This window comes from Pelecanus crispus, chromosome 6 (assembly GCF_030463565.1).
Source record: "Pelecanus crispus isolate bPelCri1 chromosome 6, bPelCri1.pri, whole genome shotgun sequence".
Classification (NCBI taxonomy): Eukaryota; Metazoa; Chordata; class Aves; order Pelecaniformes; family Pelecanidae; genus Pelecanus; species Pelecanus crispus.
Window position 1 is genome coordinate 1,091,705 of NC_134648.1, and position 20,345 is coordinate 1,112,049.

General features: G+C 47.0%; 1 protein-coding gene across 1 annotated transcript; it reads right to left on the reverse strand.

Moving 5' to 3' along the window:
- Window positions 1-3,049: 3,049 nt before the first annotated feature.
- IVD (isovaleryl-CoA dehydrogenase) lies at window positions 3,050-19,796 on the reverse strand. Its single transcript, XM_075712205.1, has 13 exons — window positions 19,713-19,796; window positions 19,383-19,634; window positions 17,075-17,164; window positions 15,081-15,132; window positions 12,138-12,307; window positions 10,560-10,653; window positions 9,983-10,119; window positions 8,605-8,701; window positions 5,897-5,990; window positions 4,604-4,685; window positions 4,080-4,184; window positions 3,326-3,398; window positions 3,050-3,183 (listed from the first exon to the last, which is right to left on the reverse strand). The coding sequence occupies exons 1-13, from the start codon at window positions 19,794-19,796 to the stop codon at window positions 3,050-3,052; spliced, it is 1,464 nt and encodes a 487-aa protein (XP_075568320.1).
- Window positions 19,797-20,345: the final 549 nt, after the last annotated feature.

Sequence of the window (20,345 nt, forward strand, 5' to 3'; positions counted from 1 at the left end):
CCGTGAAGAAATTTTTCCTAATTTCCAACCTAACCCTCCCCTGGCGCAGCTTGAGCCCATTTCCTCTCGTCCTATCGCTAACTACATGGGAGCAGAGCCCAACACCCCCTCCCTGCCCCCTCCTGTCGGGCAGTTGCAGAGAGCAATCAGGTCTCCCCTCAGCCTCCTCTTCTCCAGGCTGAACACCCCCAGCTCCCTCAGCCGCTCCCCACCAGCCCTGTGCTCCCGAGAGTTAGGGGAAAAAGCTGTGGTTGGTAAGGAAGAGGGGCTGCACGTGCCCTCTGCTGGGAAACGCCCCCGGAACGCAGCCCGCCCAGCAAAAGCTTGGGTTATTAGTAGCGTATAAAGGCTAAACCCCTCATCCCCCGAAGAGCCCTCCCCAGCCCTTCTTCTTATACACAGTGAACCCCGCTCGGCGCGAGGAAAGGCGGCCCGTTCCCAAGGCAGCCCGTGCAGCGCTGCTGTGGAAGCGAGATTTGATTAACACAACCCTGCCTAAGATGTACGACTCCCTCCGTGATGCATTAGACGTTGATTCATTTTACCTTTAGCTCCGAGGTGCTGATCAGCCTAGAAAGCGAAGGCGTTATTTATTATGCGTATTAAAAATTAGACCTCTCCACTGTTCCAGGACAGGTTTAAAAATCTGTGGGTCCCTTCCAGCTTGGAAAACCTAATTTTAACAATCTGAATCTTGCAACATCCTGACACGGCTCTAACACTCGTTGGAGAAGCTCCTCTGGCCAGAGACGGATCGTAAAGGTCCTTTCCAACCTTAACGATTCCTAGTTTTTACCTTCATTAAAAAATAATCCAGCCACCAAGCCAGGAAACGTGAAATTATTCCTCTCCCCTTAATTGGTTTAGTGATGGACTTGGTAGTGTTGGGTTAATGGTTGGACTGGATGACCTTAAAGGTCTTTGCCAACCTGAACGATTCGACGATTCTGTAACACATCGATTCAGTTCCTATGTTCTTTTGAGAGACTTCAAGGAGAATTGCAGTGATTCATTCCCATATTAAAGAGCTGAAGAACATACAGGTAAAATATGGGTTTCCGATACGTATCGGAGACACCGTGCCTGCGCTCCTCACCACCCCTGCAAGCACTCCCACCACCGCTCCAGTTAGATTCGCCGTTTTACTGCGACACTGCAGCTGCTGCAGAGAGCAGAGGAGCTGTGCAGCACACCCTGCAGCGCTGATGGCAGCGGACCTGCCCTGGCCACAGCCTGCTGGAAAAAACAGGGGCAGCCCGCAGCGCCGGGAGGGACAAGGGCTCGGGTTTGGGGCTGCCCAGCAGCAGGAATCTGCTACCCGGGTCGCTTGGGCACATCCGAGAACTCCTCCCCTCAGTCTTTCACGGGACACTAGATTGGGGCGTAGCAACAGCAGCGGTTTTGTGACTTGCGCGTACAGAAGACGACATCTGTAATCGTTCTGTGACAAAATACAAGTGTCCGGTCACATAGATAAATTCTTACATTAATGTACAGTAACTCAGCGTTTCACATGTGAAGTGCACTCCACTTGTGCTTTAAGGCTCGTTTCCAAAGCATTTTCAGGTGCAGCTCAAGGTACGCCGCCTCCATCCGCTCTCTGCTACCTCCACCCAGAGATTCAGGCTGAAAATCAAACCCTGGGACGCTTCCAGAGTGGCAGCCATCCACCGCAGCTGAATAAACGTGAAGTTTAGGAAGAAGGCACTACCACCATGATTTTAGAAGCTCTTTCTAGCTCTCAGTGAAGTTTTGTAACTTTTATAAACACTTGGCGGTTCAGGAAAGCGAATTTTTCTTCAGTCTGTGGCATTTTAAAATTCTGTATTAGTCTACTGACACCTAGTATAGGCAGATGTCAACTACAACCAAAAAAAAGACACAAAGCGTTAAGCTCTTTTTTGTTACAACTGCTGGGAGGTTGCCTACATGGCAACTGTTTAATTAATCATTCTGTCATATTTACAACACCCAATTTTACTTTGTGATTCACTCTTGAAGGCTGGCAGTATACTGTGCAATTTTCTTTAATAAAGCTAGGTAAACTTCAATTTGCTGTATATAATACGCACTGAAAACACCCACAAATACCGCTGCGCTCGCTCTGACTTCTGTAGCCAACCGAAGGTGGGGTGAGTACATGCTTTTGCCAAAAGAACAACCTTCAGAAAAAAACCCAAATAACCCCAGCCCAAAAAGTCAACCTCCTCCCGCCTGCTTCATTCATGGATGTCACAATACAGGTCTGACATTTTAACTGTTCCCAGGATGATGGATGGTGACACCTCTGAATGAATAACACAGCGGGAGGCAGTCAATCAGAGCAGCAAAGACTTGGGGCTGCACTGAAATATCCTGAGGAGCTGCAGGAGTAGGAAGGGAAGTATGCAAGGAAACAGATGTGCTATTTTAACGAGGTTTTAGGAATCATCACCTAAAACACTGCTTGTGCATCGACGATACTCGAGTGTTCGTGACGGCCACCCCCACGATGTGGCTGGCATCGGGTGCCCAAAATGGAAGCTGTTAATCCCATCGGAAGGTCACAATGGGAGATTTCACCTTCCAGCGGTTCTATGCTAAATGCTAGCTATTTAATGGCACTTGGGTTGGTTTGTTTTGTTTTTTTTTTAAAAAGAACAAAATTGTTCCCTCATTGTCCATTTTATTTTTTTTGGGGGGGGTTGACTTTCTGTGCTCAGCAACGGCTGCCTCTTGTTCCAGGCGCACAGCTCACCAGCCTGCTTCAATGGCAAAATGTCCCCTGGATGAACTTCAGCTCTGTGCTGCTGCGAATCAAGGCGGCTTATGAACAGGATGAATCAGGATGATCACAAGAGGGAGAAAAAAACCCCACTTTTCCTTCCACGCTATGGTCTGATTCACTCTGTCGAAGCCCAGTCCAGCAGCGTCTGTCCACAGAGCAGGCAGAGAAGAGTCCACAAGTGACAATCCCAGAATCACAAGCAGGAATAAAAAGCATTGTGCGCTCCAGCCTCTCTGCAAAGGCCTCGTGGCGGTCAGGGTGCTGCCTCTCCACTGGTGGACGTTACTTAAAAGCGGCATTAAAGGCCCTGCCAATGACAAGTCTGCGCACCTCGCTGGTGCCTGCCCCTATCTCATAGAGCTTGGCATCACGCAGGAAGCGCCCCATCGGATAGTCATTGATGTAACCATTCCCACCTGCGACCAAGAAGAAGTCACGAGTCATTTCTCCTCTCCGATTTCAGGGGCTGAGGGTGGGATGGGAGAGAGCGCGGCTCTTGCACCGCGCTTGGCGCTCTCCAGCAATCGCTCAAGGAAACAAACGCTGCCAGTGACTTACCCAGGCACTGAATGCCGTCCAGAGCCACCTGGGTGGCACACTCTGCTGAATACAGGATCACTCCGGCGCAGTCCTAAGGGAGAGCCCCAATGATGACAGAGTCAGCAAAGGTGTCACCTGCCCTTCTCCAATCTCCGTGTTGCGCTGACCTTTCCATTACTCTACGGACATCTGCTAACAAGCCTGAAATACGTGATCGCAAAGGCACGGGATTCATTCCCCAGCGAGCAAGAAGCTGCAGCAGTCCTTCTGTCACTACAGAACACTTGTGTCAGGTCTGCAAAGGCCACACGAAGAGAGAAAAAGGAGAAGGGGGGAAAAAAAAAAAAAAAAAAAGGAGTGCAGCAGGGGAGCTGGTCTCTCCCGAATGCACATCATACCCACAGGAGACTGATGTGATTTGATTTGGGATGCAGGGCTGTGTGCTCCAACTGTTAAACACTCAGTCTCCTTGGATAGAGGTGTGGCGACAGTGCTGGTTGTGGAGATGATGACACCTTGGAATGACTGCTACAGCCCCTTAATAGTCAGGATATTGCGTTTGGGCTTCCCATAAACACCTACTGATGCTGCTAAATCTGTTGCCTTGTAGAACAAGGCTTTCTTTTTCTTTGGGGGGGGAAAAAAAATAGCACTTAGGGCTGTGAGCGAGTCCTTTTAACCCCCAGTACAGAACCTCCACCCTGCTCATGATCCACGACCAAACGGAAAGGAGCTCCCCCAGCAGCCACAGTCGCGGTGGAAACGAGCTCACCTTGGCATTGAAATGGCCCTGGTCACAGGCCTTCGCCACGTTGTAGACATACTGCCGACACGCCATCAGCCGTGTGTACATATCAGCCATTTTGCCCTGCATGAGCTGCACGTCGCAGGAGACAAGAGAGACATTAACATGAGCGAGGGGAAGATTATTTTCTGTGTGAGCACTGGGGATGACCCATTCCCCAAACCATCTCAGAGAAACTAGACAAATGAGAAGACATGGATTCAGCACGACTTGTATGAGGGAGCCGGAGGTTCTGTCAATTCATGGACACCCAGATGTCAAGGCCAGCAGTAACATGTCAGCCACCGTCCCTCACCCATCAACAGTGGCCTCAGGTAGACGGGCTCAGAGATCCTTTCACCTCCTCACCACATCACTACATCACGCAGCCCCAGCACAAACCCCAGGCAACCTTCTCCATGCAAAGCCCTCCCATGACAGAGCTCTTTGTTTTCTCATTTTTGAAGAGAAAAGCAAGACGACAAAAATTTCTAACTCCTTTTCTGCCTCACCTGGAAGTGGCCAATTTTCTGTCCAAATGCTTCTCTTACATGAAGGTATGGAATTGCGTGGTCAAGAACAGCTTGCATGATCCTAAGAAAAGCACAGATATGCAGGAAAAGGAAAGCAACAGAACTATTAAATAGTAATAATTAAACCTTGGAAGCGCAATCTAAGGCAAAAAGGTTCTCATACCTAAAATGATATGCTGCTGTCTTCCTATAGCTCCACTCAAACAGTGCTAAGAATAAAATCCAAAAGTCCCATTTTTCTCCTCAATGCTCTATGCATTGCTCATTTGGGACATCTTGTGGTAAGGTCTTACCTTCTTAACTCAGGGGACCGAGATGAAGAGTTGAAGAGCTTTCTTACAACTGTAGCCGGGACAGGTTGTGCTGCCTTGCATCTCTAGAGGCCACCAACTCAAGGAGTACTAGCCAATACCATAAAAAAAACGCGCAGGCAAGAACAAGAAGGTGAAAAATCCTCCTTCTGCTTTGTGGAAGATGGTTTTTCCACATGAGGATTAGTACAGACAGACCACTTGGGAGGCCAAAAGGACCGCAGGGTAAAAATAATGACCGGGGAGCTTTATGACGGAATAAATGAAGAACAAACCCTTTACCCAGCCCAGTGGTCCCTCTATGTGACACTGTGAATAGTGTTTCAGATTTTAAGGAATCAGTAACAGAAATGAGCTGGTTATTCCCAGAGTAATACACACTGTAGGGATACACAAGCCATCGGGGACCAAGGCGGATTTACCATCTCTGGAAACGTTTATGTCAAGACTAATACTTTCAAAAGCATGCTCTGGAGGGCCTACGGCCTTTGCCACCCTGGAAGGCGAAGATTTGCAAATTTTCTGGCATTGCTTATTCTATCCCTTGCCCCTCAGAGAGTGTTCCACACAGATGCTTTCAAAAGGAAAAAAAACTGCACGAGGAGTGGAGAGGTGAGGAGAGCAAAAGGAAAAGGTGCACAGGCAGAGCAAGCCGTGGCTGCCTGGGAGCGCTGAGCTGAGCACCCTCCAGCAGCGGTCCATTAGAGCAGGAGCAGCTGCGACACAGAGTTCCCAGCAGCTCCGGCATCTCCCCGCTCCTGCCTCCCCTGCAGCTTGCTTCCTTCCCACAACTCTGACCCAGCCCTTCCTCTTCTCTCAGAAGCTGCCCCAGTATCTCAGTTCTCCATCCAAGATGCATCCTGCTGAGAGCTGCAAGCCCAGTTGGAGACCCACCGGGCTAGGCGATCGCGAAGGATCCTTCCGGATAGATTATAATCTATCCAAGTTGACAAGCCCTTACCCCAGGGGCCCACCAGACAGCACGAGTCTCTCCAGGTCCAATCCACTCATCAGAACGTAGACTCCTTTGCTCAGCGTCCCCAAGACATTTTCACCTGCAATCGGCAAAAGAAAGTTATTTACTTATGGGCAAAACTAAGATAAGCTGTTGTCTGGGGGCCTGTGTTGGCTGGGAAGAGGATTCAAACTTTCAGTCCCATTCACCTTTCGTTTTGGCTTGAGACACAAACATTCAGGATGAGCTAGACAGGCGCTAGTTTTGATACATGTACTCCCTGCCACTGAAATGTCTTTTCAATCCAACCAAAGACAAAAAGAAAAAGGCACTAAAGGGTTATAAAGTGCATCTCCAATCACTGCTATTCTCTTGCCTGTTTTCTAAAGAGTAAGGTGCTCTCCAGAGATCTTCCAGCTCAGCATTTGTACCAACAAGAATAGGAGACTTAATAGCTTGGGAGGACAAATTGGGAGCCCCCTTTCACCATCCCATTAGTTTGTATCTAACCCAAACTGACAGCATTACCATCCGACATCTACTGAGCGTGTACCTGAAATGAATGCAAATCCTGGTCTGATACGCTTGGGCCCCCTCCCCGAGCACTCCCAGTACAGGAACCCAAGCTTACACAGGCAAGCAGTCAAAGCTCACCACTTGCCACATGTCAGAGGGATCTGTATTCTTCTGAGATCAGAAAATACGAACAGTCATTATCCCCCCTTCTGTGAGGGGGGCTGAACAGAACGTTGCAGTTGTTACAAATAAACCTTTTAAAAAGACAAATAATATTTCTGTGAAAATGGAACAGGAAAATAGCCACATTAGATAATGGGCTGAGAAAAAAAAACCTCAAGAAACCATTTCACTTTGGGACAATCTAAAGCACGTGCTGATGTTAACAAGTGTAAAAACAGAAGCGGGAACAAAAGGCTCATCTCGGCAAGGCTGTACTCTTACAATCAGGAGAGAACTTAAAGCCTAACAACTGCGCTTTGTAGATCGACAGAGATTATCCACTGATCACGCCATATAGGAGAACTGACATATACTTCAGGCTTTGATCACAAGAGATCTGAGAGGTGTGATATGCAAAGTGAAAATGAGACAGGACTTGGACACATGCAGACAGTCTCCTGAAATAAATAATCTGTTTTTCAGGGGCAGAAGCTCATGGACTGCATTGTCTCCTGCGTATTGAAAAGCATGTTGATGTAGCGTATGGAGAAGTGCAGCCTCTGCAGAGCCATCATCATGATATTGGAGCTAGAAAGAGGAAGAAGAAGAAGAATGAAGCTTGGCTTTCAGAGAAAAAGCTCAAAAGCCCCACAGACAAGAAAGAAAAATATTAATAGCAAACATTACTTTGAAGAACAGAACACAAATGCCAGCATCAGTAATAACAAAGTGACAAAGCTGTTCATGAGTAATGACATCTCACAGATAAAAAAAGGACTGAACAGCCTGAACACTTCCCTGCACGTCCAGGGGAAAGGGATGGACAGGTATGCGGTGAGCTGAAGGACGTGTGCTGACTGCACAAGGTGGGCAGACCTGCCGGCTGTGTATCACAGCCAAAATAAAAAAGAAGAAAAAAGTTGTGGCTCTGAACCAACTTTTACCAATGCAACGCGACCGAATGAATCCATGGACAACACTTACTATGGGAAAAACACCAGCCCCTCAGTGGAGCATGGCTGACAGCGAAACCCAGGTATTTTGAAGTGGATGGAATGCTAGAGGACATCTTGATCTGAGAGAAAGATCCTGCAGACATATGAAATGGCATCAAACTGGTTCAGCTTCCAAGGCAGAAGATCAGAAGCGGCATTAATGGCCAGAGTGCAAAATGTGTTAACTTTCAACACTGCAGTGATGTGCTTCTCTGAGTTATCAGAAAATGGAAATCCTGTTACCATGAGAACATGCTGTTCTGTACGGATGATTACCCAGGAGATGATCTGAAGACCGGGGCACTGGCCTTTCTGATTTCAGAGTGGAAGGATCCAATAAAGTTAGAAATGTCAGATTTCAGCTGAAACACTTCCACTTACTGCAAAGCAGCTTTTGGTGGTGTATGGGGAGCAGGAGAGTTACTTGCTCTGCAGATATGCAATTAGGATTTTCATGAGTTCAGATAAGGCATCTCCCTCACTTGCTATATAGCGGCTGTAATTTTTCTATCCACAAAAATAGCCACTGGAGTAACAAACCCGGCCATTACAGTGGCCCTTGCTGTACTAACCAATAGGGGAAAGGACGTCCATTTTCAGGCCCTGACCCCAAATAACTCAGAAATGTTACAGGCAACCCAAAAGTCTGTTGGATAGCCTCCAGTGATTTTGGAGAGAAAAAAAAAAAACAACTACCAACTTCAAGGCAAATAAGCTCTCCTATATACAAGATGGGGAGCTCTAATGGAAACAAACAAGTTTCTTTGGAAGCCTCACCTAGGCTTTGCAGAAGCAGTGGTTAAGAGTTCATGAGGGTGAAACAGGAGTGACCTACCAAGGGATGTGCTCATTCACTGCAACCCAGCAGATTGCACTTCTCCTTCCACCAGCTCTCTTGCAAGGCTGCCAAAGAGCAGATAAGCATCTACAAAGCCCTCTAGGTCGCAGTCTGAACATGCATGCAATTAGCGATCCAATTTATCTGATCAAGAAGACAGGAAACCACCACGTGCATACTGCCATGATTTGAACCCAACTCACCGGGGATCTTGCAGTCTTCAAAGATCAGTTCACAGGTGTTAGACCCTCTCATTCCCAGCTTATCCAGCTTCTGGGCTGTGCTGAAACCTGGCATTCCCTGCAAAGTCAAGACAGTAAAAGTAAGTTTCAAATCTCAATTCTGACAGACTAAATAAAATCACGAGATCTGTGAAATTTCCCTGAGCACATGAATCATAGAATGGTTTGGTTTGGAAGGGACCTTAAACACCACCTAGTTCCGACCCCGCTGCCACGGGCAGGGGCACCTTCCACCAGACCAGGTTGCTCCAAGCCCCATCCAACCTGGCCTCGAACGCTTCCAGGGATGGGGCATCCACAGCTTCTCTGGGCAACCTGGTCCAGCGCCTCACCACCCCCACAGCATGAGGATTCCATTCCTCACAGCATGAGGAATCCCCATGAGGATTTCTACCCCATGAACACGCGCAGGGTACCAGAAGGGAGTCAAAGTGAACTGCCCGCTCTGGGAACTTGCAGGTGTAAGTGCAAGTGCGGACGAAGCAAATGAGCAGAGAAACACGCACATGTAGGGGCACGTATGAACTGAGCGCATCCATTTTCTAACGCACATAAATATTAAAGAAATAAATTATTTGGACAGCTGCCAACGCTGACTCCCCTACAGTAAGGGTTGCAAGCGTTGCCAGTAAGTGGACTATTCTAATCGCTAAGTCAGGTTAAGTCCATCAGAAGGTTTACTGATCTCTGAGATTTTATATTTCCAGTACCGTTTATTTTATTACGGCTCCCTGTCTTCCTTGTGGTGACAGAGATGTGCATAGCATAGCCTCAAATAATTAAAAGGGAAGAAAAAACCCAATAGATTCCTGTTTTCCAAGGGCTCCGCGTTGAACAGCCTGCCTCTGCTCCCTTTGGGCTGCTCTGCTTTGCATCCATGTTTGGGTTGTTCCAGGATTCCAAAGCAGCAGTGTAAGAAAATGGGGGGAAGAAATGAATAGAGCTATTTTAATGTCTTGGCTTAACTCCCCCCCTGCCAAAGTTAGATAGTGGGATAGTAGGACATATTTACAAGGCCTCCAATATCTCTGGCAGTTTTTGGCAACAAGTAAGCCCTTTTATATTAGAATCTTGCCCATTCTCTCTAGCCCAAGACTGGCTATATGCTTGGATAACAAAATTCAGGAGTGCCCAGCTGACAATGCGGTATGCCATGTCACTGGGGCAGAGGTCTAGTCTCATGGGTTTATAAAATTCAGGCACCACGTAGTTTGTCTTTGAGAAAGGGGCCGACAGTTACAGGAAGAAAACTAGCTGGCTTCTAAGTGAGCCAGTCACGGTGAAGGAGTTAGCTTTAAAAACCACCCTACAATAAGCTTGTGAGAATTATTAAACCTACCTTCTCCACAATGAACGCAGTTATACCTCGGGAGGCTGGAACAGCATTAATGTCAGTTTTAGCGTAAACGACGAACACATCTGCATCTGGCCCATTGGTGATCCAAAACTTGTTCCCATTCAAAACAAAATAGTCTCCTAGAAGCAAAGAGCTGCAATCTGTTAGCTCACAACAGACAGAGCAACACCTATATCCTCACTCCATTTATTTCAAAACAGGATTCCAAGAACGTTCTTTAAGACCCCCCAAAACAGCATGCATAAATCCTTCCCAAGTTCAAGAAGACTCATTTCCTTCATTTCTGGAGTCCAAAGACAGTTTAACAAATGCCTGACAAACTAAGGCACCTAGCACTGGTTCCGTAATGCCACCAACCTCTACCACCATAATCAGAAGTCCACTTTTAGACCTTCAACCACCCACCCTGCATCTTCACTATCTGGCTTTATCACACACATGGCTTGGTATACCCAAGACTAAGCGCCGTATCTCAGTGGTGTTGGGGAGGTTAGTCTAAATTTACAGGAGACATTATTTACACCGGCTATCTATCTGGGTAGCACATGACAGGCTTTACCTTTCTTATCCGCTTTCAGCTTCATGGACACAACATCAGATCCAGAATTGGGTTCGCTCATTGCTAAGGCTCCAACGTGCTCCCCGCTGATTAGCTGGAAGACAAGACAAATATAAGAAAGGGAGGAAGACTAAGAATATTGTTTCTGTTCCCTCTGTAGCCTGCCTTCCATTTTTTTTTTTCTGCACCGAATCTCCACAGTAGCTATTCTGTGCAAGAACTGCAAACGAGAGCTGCTGTTCCTGGTAGAGTCCTCGCAGGGAGCTCCCTTGTGCTGCTCTGCTGAGGGAACAGAACCAAATCACAGTGGGATGAGAAGGATGACTCAAGTCATGTCTGAGTTAGATGAGTACAGCCCTGCTTATAACACACCAGCTCAAGGAAGGTGCCAAAAGAACCATGCAGGCAGCCATATGCCTTCCACAAGCTCCTTGTTCTGCACTTCATGACTGCCCTTTTACATAAACAAGAGTTGTTAAACACAAAAGGCCAACGAGGGGGATGAAGAGAGATTGCAAAGTTCTCAGCAATGCTTCATAGCCCGGTCCCCCACACTCACGCTACAATAGCAGATGGACACCCTCCTTCTGCGCCTGCTCATACCAGGCTCTGGCATAGCTGTTGCTTCCTCTTCACTCTTCCTTTCATCCTGCCCTGTTCTCCTTGCCTTTTTTTTTTAAAATTCCTGTGTACTTGTATCTGTCTTCTCCTCCTTTTGATCTCTTATTTTTTTAAAAACAGACTCAATACTTAAGATACATGTTCAACCAATTCAATCCATCTGTGCATTTCCACAGAAGTCTTCGTGATAACGCTCAAAACTAGTTAAGTACCATTAAGTACTCCGTCACGAACCAAGAGAAGTAAGAACTAAAGCAATTGCACATCTCGTGCTGAAAGGCAGCGAATGAGGGCATTAAAATACACCTGAGCAGCAATGAGGACAACTCAGGGTTACATATCAGCAGGCTGCACAATGCTTTGAGGAAGCGACACTGTACTTTGCATGTGGTTTAAATCAAGTTTCTTGTGCTGATAACTTTGCTGATAATTTCAGTAGCTGGGATTCAATGTACTAGTTCAGTTTTTCCATGCATTTAAATACTGAAATCTGTTTAACGTCCTTTTGAGTCACAAGCGTCAATGCCCCAAACGATGAAGAAGTTTCACAGGTAGTTAATTAGCACAGGCAAACCAAGCATTTGGGCAGTGAGAAATGGAGAATATAGAATAGGAAAGCAGCGAGCTTCATTCAGAACTCTCAAAACAATTTGGGAAGTTGGAAGAATATCATCCAGCGTCACCTCAAAGCCTCGTTTAGTAACACAGCTCCGGAGAGCTGGACTATGCTGCCTACAGACACGGACCTCGGCACAGGCCGATGTCAATAGGGGTTAACAAGACAAAAAATTAACGAGCTAGAGAAGGGCAAGTTTGGCAAGTACGGTATCTCCTAAAGGCTGGGTGACTGAAATCGGCTAGTGCTTAAAATGCTACACACCGTGAAGGACACCCATCCTTGCATGCAGCCAAAACCCAAACGCTTTCCAGTTCCCCCCGCCTCTTCCAGCGACACACCTTGGGCAGGTACTTGTTTTTCTGGGCCTCGCTGCCGTTACGCACTAGCTGGTTGATACAAAGGTTTGAGTGGGCACCATAACTAAGCCCAACAGCTGCTGATACACGAGAAATTTCCTCCATCACCAGCACATGGTCCAGATACCCCAAGGCAGATCCACCATATTCCGCTGAAAAGAGAAAAGAAGAGAAACCTCACATTAGCCACCATGGAGTATATCACACATGCACAAGATCCCAGGGTCGGGCTCAGTCTTGAATGAGATCTAAGACACTTGCAAGAGAGCTTCTAGTTTTGACTGACACTGTCCCTGAGCTGGGCACCTCTGGCTTTCCCCATCCTCTCTGAATTCCAGTTTTCTTATCTTAAAGGCCCAGTGACGTTACTTCTTCAGCCTAATCAATAATTTACTTTTACGGCATAGTTTTATACATATAACATGCATAAAGATACATCTAAACCATACTACTGACGCTTGCACAACAGCGAGTCCTTCTTGTCAACCATCCTTAAGAGCAACCTTAATGTTATCATGAAGATTAAATCAAAGTGGCAACCTGCACTAGGTGAGGGGACAAAGGAACACAGGCAAAGTTGGTAAAGTCCACGCAGGTTTGTCGTAACAAGGACCCCTAAACAAGTGAGGAAACTGCTCAGAAAGTGGGGCACTAGGGACTGTTCCATGCCCACAAATGTGCAGGAGACCAGCACTTTGATGGGTGGCCGATTTGGAATGAGGAAGACCCGCAAATGTAACTGCTGTAATTCAACAGTGGCAAGAATGTGGATTTCAAGAGAGGATGAGGCGAGACAGAGCAGCACGACCATCGTAACTGGGAATCCAGCGAGGCACACTGAGCTGAGTCCAAGACTGGTGGTTAGATGAAAGGCACACAGTAGAACAGGGAGGGAGAGAAGGCCGGAAAAAAGAGAAGGCTGAAAAATGCATAATGGCCTTGAGCAGCCGACAGCCTACATAAATATATACATATATATACACCTACACACACACTTAGGTACACACAAATACGGTCACATCCCAAAATAAAAGCTTTGTTCTACAGGCAAGAAACAAGTGACGTACTGTTAAGCGACGAACTAAGTCAGGAGGACATAAACGCTGCAAACGAGTCCGGGAGGTAATCCAGGAGCACTTACTCGTCATCAACACGAATGCTGTAAGCAAGCAGCAACACCGGTAAGAGCAAATACGTTTGTGCGCTCAGAGTGACCAAGGAGCCGAGTGCGTAACCTGGGCTCAAAGAGGGCTGCTGCCCCGAACTCGTCAAATTAACGCAGCAGCCACTGGCACTAGATGCAGTCTTTCCTCCCATGTCTGACTCCGGTCTTTATCTGCAGGGCTCTTTATCCTCCGAAATCACCTCTCTACTACAAATCAGAGTTTGGGGTTTTACTATCAATACCCTAAAAGATGGGTTTAACAATTTCTCATATATGCCAAACCAAGAGAGTTTTCTATTCTCTGTAGAGTGGATGGGTTTGGTGCTATTGCCTCAAGAAAGGCTATAGCCTGCTGTAAGCAGCACTGGCCCGCCATCGCTTTGTACTGCAAGAGGTACAAGAAAATAATCCTGCCGGACAACTTCTCATAAATACAAACCACAGTGTGATTTAGAATGATGCTGCCCTTTCAAAATTACTCTTTATACATGACATGCCTGTATTACCGTTCCACGGTAGCTACCTATTTGCATTTCTTAACTTAGCTCTCTATAAAATAAATGGAAAGTTACATCAAACCGCCATAGCTTTCTTAGTTCTAAAAAGAAAACAAAAAGCACTGTTATTTAAAATGCTCCCTTAAAAGACTTGATCCGCTGGTGCCCAAATATGCCATTAAACTGAGCATACGCCCTCATAAGATTTCACGTTATCTCCACATCCTAAATCCCAGTCTCCACCTCCTACAGCAAAACCAATGCCAATAAAGAAACCGCACAATCAAAAATAAGGCAAAAAATTCTGGGCATAGGAGGGTTTTAGAGGTAAATCTTTGAGGAAATCAAAAAGGACAGGACTCATGAGGGGATGGCTTATTTATAGTGTGGGAAACTGCTGTAAGCCTCAGGCACAACATCAAAGAAGAAAGAAGGTAAGAGTGAGAAAAAACAGGAGCAGCAGTAAATTGGGAAGAGTAAAGAGAAAGAAAGCAGAAATACAGACTCTTTCAAGCAGACTCAGTGCCACTGAAAGAAACGCAGAGGCATTATTTCAACGCATTGCTATTCAGCTTGCTTCTGCAGAAGCCTTTGCACACGCGCATCTAGAAACACAGACTTTACGATGGGGAAATAAAGGCCCCATTGGCTGCTTTTCTCCGCTAAGGGCTTCTCCTCATTACACTGTGTTAGTGCATTCAGCATGACCAGAGCAGCCTCAGTAATCTATAACATTAATCAAAACACTTTTCAACTAACCTGGACGAGGCTGAATAAGATTTACCCTGATTTTTTCTGACTGGTTGGATGTGGTCAGCTCTCCTTTAGCTATCACAGCTTTTCACAGCATTGTTTTATACCCTCTAACTTCTCCTATTAGAGATGGATGTTTGTTCTAGGATACTTTTATCTATAGCTCTCGTTCTTCAAAACTTGCAGCAAACGCTTCATATCGGAGAAGCGCAAACATGTTCGAGTTGCACACGTTATATCCGGAGAAACCGTTTCTGAACGGTACTTTTAAATTGTAAAAGGCATTTTGTAATCGTCCAGAAGTCTAAAAAGGAAAAAGGATTCTGATTCAGCGAAGAATACAGAAGTTGCCAAAGAGAGTTTTAAAAAACGTGAAGATAGGAGCTTCTAGACAAAATGGATGTCACATCACAGATAAGGCTGTGATGAACTGGAAAGGGTGAGTTTGAGGAGCGTCTCGTCTCTTTGCAGAACCACCCACCAGAAGGTAAAAGGTGGGAACAGACTTACCAGGAGCTGTGATCCCCAGCACTCCCAGTTCCCCAAGTTTCTTCCAAAACTCCTGCAAATACAAAACAAGCAATCGGTCAGACTCGCAGTCGGGGCATCAGCATAAGTTTTCCCAGGTAGCTCACCAGACACATCGATTTACCTTATTCTTGCGATATCTCAGAGATAAATACCTCGATACCTCTTCCTCCTGCAGCAGCAGCTCCATCCTTTGGACTAACAACCCACACAAACTTAAGGGCATTGGTTATGCTACCCATGGGAGCGCTCTGTTGAATTCAGTGAAAATTCACAAGCCTAAATTTAATTCTGGAAGGACAGGTCCTAAGATTTAACCCATTGCCCAGTTTAAGGAGAATTTTGATGAATTAAAGCTTCCCATTAATTTCAAAAACTGCACTTCTAGGCTTTCATATACTATCTCTTGCTAATGTTAATTTAGGATGCTGTGACTTAAATTTATGTTTGTCTTTCACGTCACGCATCCTTGTCACTGTGCTTTGGCAGCACTGCGTAGTCAGTGGTCTGACAGTCACCTGTCAGCCTGTGGTCACCACAAATAGCGGCTAGCGTAAGTTATCCATGACTGAAACCCTGGAAATACCTAGAAGAGTTGCTATTAGCTGGCAATTTAAGTCTTCTAGTAAAACAGAAACTGATAAGTAAAGCCAAGGAGGCCTCCCTGGGAGAGATTAAAAAAGGGAATGTTACAGCTGGGGCAGGCAGAGGTGCTGCCCATCTCGCAGGCGGTACTAGAAAAGTTATAAAAGGTGACCACAACAGAGAATTTGCGAACGCTTTGGACGTGCAACGCTAAAGGAGCAGAATCCACAACCTGTAGGTTTTCAAGGCTGCCAGGACACCAGACACGCACGGGGACCGGGGAGCAGTACTGAGTTTTGCATAGCTGGACACCTACGCCACAAAGTTCACGTGCTAGAGGACAAGCTGTCCTCCTTGACCACTGCCTCCTCCATCTGCCCGTTACCCAGATCTATTGCTCTGGCAACACCAGCGCTCAAGTGACAGCCACCGGATTCGAGGCACAGAGCCGCCGGCTGACTCGAGGCGCGCACATCAGCCGCGTCTGGCACACGGCGTCGCAGAGCGAGAGGGAAGCCGTGATGTAACGCAGCGGCGAAGGCTGTCACCGATGAGGAGCGCACGTCTGCTGGAGGGGCCATCCCTTTGCCGCTGCTTCAGACTCCTCCACTACATGACGGACACACAGGTGAACGCTTGTCACACGGCCGCAGCGTCCAGCGATACGATAATTATCAGTGAATAATCTCCAGAGACTTCCAAAAGTATTATTCAATAGCTCTGGTGCTCAATAGCATCTGGTGCGCCAGACTAAATTTATATACTTAACTTCAAAGCTGCGCATATATCCCTAAAAATGTCAACATCAGAGCTCTGGGAAATCCTAGCAGATGTTCTGAGCTTTTTAAGTCTTGTGGAGCTTATGAAAACCAATAGTTAGATCTCTCATTTTCATCACTCAAACCATCCCGTTGCACAGAATTTGTTGTTTTTATTAGGAAGGCAAGTTTCCGCTCGACAGTCAAACAGCTCCACATTTCAGCATTTGCACACAATATTTTCACAACAGATTTGAGAGGAAACTCAGATGTCCAAGAAAGGGTCCTAGCTAGGAGAATGCAAAGCACACATTAGAGCGGGAGTCTGAACAGAGCCAGGCAGAAATACCACGATGAGAGTCCAAACAAGACCATTATCAATCCATTTTCTTTTTTTTTTTTTTAATTGCATGCTGGCTGGGTTCTGCCCCAGGTTGCTGAAAATTGTTAACAAAAGATAAAACAGGAAATTTAAAAAAAAAAAAAGTTTTCTCTATGGCTCTCAAGTTTGAAAAGTTAACGCATATGTTGCTGTGGTGTGGACTGGGATTCGTTGCCCGGACTAACGTACAGATCAAAGTACAGACAGGCTTTCACCACCATCCCTTTTAAATGCACGCACAAAATACTTGCCCGCATGCCTTTGAATTCATTTTCCTGGTCAATCTGTTGGGCCTTCGGAGCCAAATGCTCTTGACAGAACTTTGTCATGGTCTGTCTAAGCTGGGAAAAGAGATGAGGAGAAACACATACGTTACGTCTCACCAATATATTGTCGCCTCCTTCCCCAGGATACTGCCAACGTTCCTCTGCCACGAGACTCCAGGATCCCAAACCCAGAAGCACAAGAGCATAAAGAAATTGATGTTTCAGGTTACTGGCGGAAAGACCAAATGAAAGCCCTTTAGTGTCTTAGAAGGGAAGATACTGATGTACGTAAGTCCCTCTCTGCATTTAACCTTAACAGTCTTACCCCACCATGAGAGGATGCTACTGAACTACTGCCCACACCAGGGCTTCAGGGCACGGTTTTGGTCAGGAAACGTTGAAAGCTGATGAACAGAGCTTATGATGTATTATCCCCATCCAGTAGCTGCTTTCGGTTTCATTTAATTATATGCAGATGCCTGTAATAAGCATGCATACTAATTAAAATGTGTTAGTGTATCAAACTGGAACTACATTAGCCATTCTATTTTCTTCAGAGGGAAAATTTGATCGAGTCAGGTATGCTCGCTGTTCCAAGTGTTAAAAATCTCCAAATCTTTTTCTAAAGCTTAAAATCTAAATACTTACATACATGTACTCTGCAGAAGTCTATGCGCATACTAAGAAAATACATACAATATCTTTTTAGGTGTTTTTAACATAAAGATCTAAAAACTTTGTCTCGATATTACGGTAGAGCTTAATAACACCATTTTTCCTTTTGGTTCTTTATTGCTACAAATTCACGCTGGTGAAGGAACAGTCTTACAGACTGAAATCCTCTGCTGTATAACCAGAATCTGCAGAAGGGGTAGAAGCAACAAACCAGAATATGCCCAGGCTTCTCTGCCCTTCTCTCAACCCCCCAGCCAGAGCAGCCTCTTTTTTTTCTTTTTAACTATTAAAAAGATATGCCAATTTCCATGGCAGCCTAGACCTTGGACTCCAGTACCACCAAACAAGTTGCACCTGTTGTGTTTTGGTTTGGTTTTTTTTTCTTTTAAAGTTTTTAAACATTAGATACCTTTCCATTGTTACAAAGGTGACAGCAGGGAAGTTGAGCATGAAGCTCAAAAGAAAAAAAAAAGCTTAAAACCATAATAAAAAAAATCATAATCAGTTAGAGAGTGAAGGATAGACTCAGACAGCCATCCCTGATACTCTAAACCAGTTAATAAGTTACTGCTAATTCACAGCTTCACTGGCATTACTGAAGATTTATTTCTGATTTTTTTCAGCTTTTCCACCAAATAGATATGAACCACAAGAATATTTTCCTCCTTTCACACCTGCTGAACGTTGAAGCATGAAGAAACACCAAGTTAATTTGAGCTGATAAGGCTGTAAACCATGAACAGAAACCCGGTAAAGAATGATTCTGTAGTGAGAAAGATGTGAGAATGAGTGAGTTTGTTTTGTACGTCCACATGCTTGCAGCGTCATAATTATCCCGAAAGTAAGGCTACAGCTCCAGATCCGAGGAGCACCAAGGAAGCGTTTCGCTGGCAGAAGGCTGTCTGGACCCACCCTTTGAAGACACTGCCTTTCACCCCATGCCCTGGGGCAGCAGGGAGCAAGTGCTGCGACAGCTAGCGGTAGGCTGCTGTTGAACACAGGAGAAAACAGCAAAGCTAAGAACTGTTATCCTAAAACATCCGTAGGTCCCCCATTGGGCAGGGGAACAAGCTGGGAGAGCTACAACACTTGAGAGGATGTGATGAGACCCAAGCCAGCTGTTTCTTTGACCATCACTTGCTGACCGCCATTTGCTGACTGCCATTTTGCTGACTGCCATTTTGCTGACCGCCACTTGCTGACCACCATTTTGCTGACCACCATTTTGCTGACCATCACTTGCTGACCACCATTTTGCTGACCACCACTTGCTGACTCCCAGGCCCAACGTGAAGGCAGCGGCCTTTTTTCAGGCGATGCTTTGTCGCGCCGTGTTCCACCCGACGAGGCGCCTCCCCGCGATGGGGAAGGGCCGGAGCCAGCCGGGGCTGCCCCGCTCCGAGCCCCCCGCAGCTCCGGGGGAGGGCTGCCGGCGCACACATGCCCGGGGCAGGGCGGACACGTGTCCGCAGCGCGCCCCCGCCACCCGCTGCCGCGCCACGCCCCCTCTGCGCGCCCGGATAGGCCGGCTCCGCAGGGCCGCGGCCAATCAGCGCCCAGCACCCCGCCACACCCCCCCGGCCCGGGCCCGGTGGGCGGGGGTCCCGCGCGGCCCTACCTGCCGCTGCTCCGCGCTCAGCCCGTTGACCGTGTCGTCCACCGCCAGCCCCGCGCAGCCCCGCCGCAGCAGCCCCAGCGTTTGGCAGCGCCGCGCTCCCCGCAGCCCGGCGCCCAGCGCCCTCCGCACCGCCGCCATGGCTGCCCCGGCCCGGCCCCGGTGCGCAGGCGCGGCCCGGCCCCGGGGGAGCGCCCGCCCCGCCGGCGGGAGGGAGGGCGGGAGGGAGGGACCGCGCGTCCCCACGGCATCCCGCTATTTAGCCAACATACATAAATCATACATGCTCCTTCTCCGGGTCAAGTAAAGGCGGCCCGTCCACCTCGGTCAAACTTGGTAAATAAGTGTCACATTTAGAGGAAATTGCCAATCGAGGAGAAAAAAATTGAGGTGTAACGCCTCATGTCTGAGTGCCATTACATCCCTACATACTGTACTCCCTATTTAAAATCAGCCATCGACACAAGCCTTTGTTATCCTCCTCCAGCCTTCGCGCCTCCTGTGGGTCCCTTCCCCTCTACACGCTTTATTAACAATTAATTAAGATGTTACAAGTTACAGACTAGTTCCATACAATTCAAGATCTAACAACTGTATGGGTTTTGCTAGTAAACATATGTATAATATCTACAGAGAATAAGGCACGATTTGATAGTCTCTGTGCTGGTCTCTCTTGTCGGGAAGAAGAGAGCCCAAGGTCCTTCAGTAACTCGTAGTTGCCATCATACCATTTTCCACGTGCGCCAAGCAGAAAACCCAAATTTGACGTTATTAACATTTGTAATTTCTTGTACTTGTTCCCTTAGATGTTTATATTTGTTAACTTTTTCTATCGCTGCCTCCGCCAAAGATGTTTCTTACGTTTAATGCGTGAAACCCACTACATCGCTACACGCGCCGACAGACCGAGACTGGCGGGCCGCTCCCCGGCAGGCGCGGGGAGAGCAGCAGGAGCTGGGAGCGTGC

What these genes read in the sequence shown, in the direction of transcription:
- IVD (XM_075712205.1), bottom strand. Translation starts at nt 19,796, where the DNA reads ATGGCACTCAGACATGAGGCGTTACACCTCAATTTTTTTCTCCTCGAT. An exon ending in TGAAGACTGCAAGATCCCCG is followed by an intron (nt 5,991 to 8,604) that starts GTGAGTTGGGTT and finishes TGCCGATTGCAG; the next exon opens with GTGAAAATGTCTTGGGGACG. An exon ending in AGGGCCATTTCAATGCCAAG is followed by an intron (nt 3,399 to 4,079) that starts GTGAGCTCGTTT and finishes GCTCTCCCTTAG; the next exon opens with GACTGCGCCGGAGTGATCCT.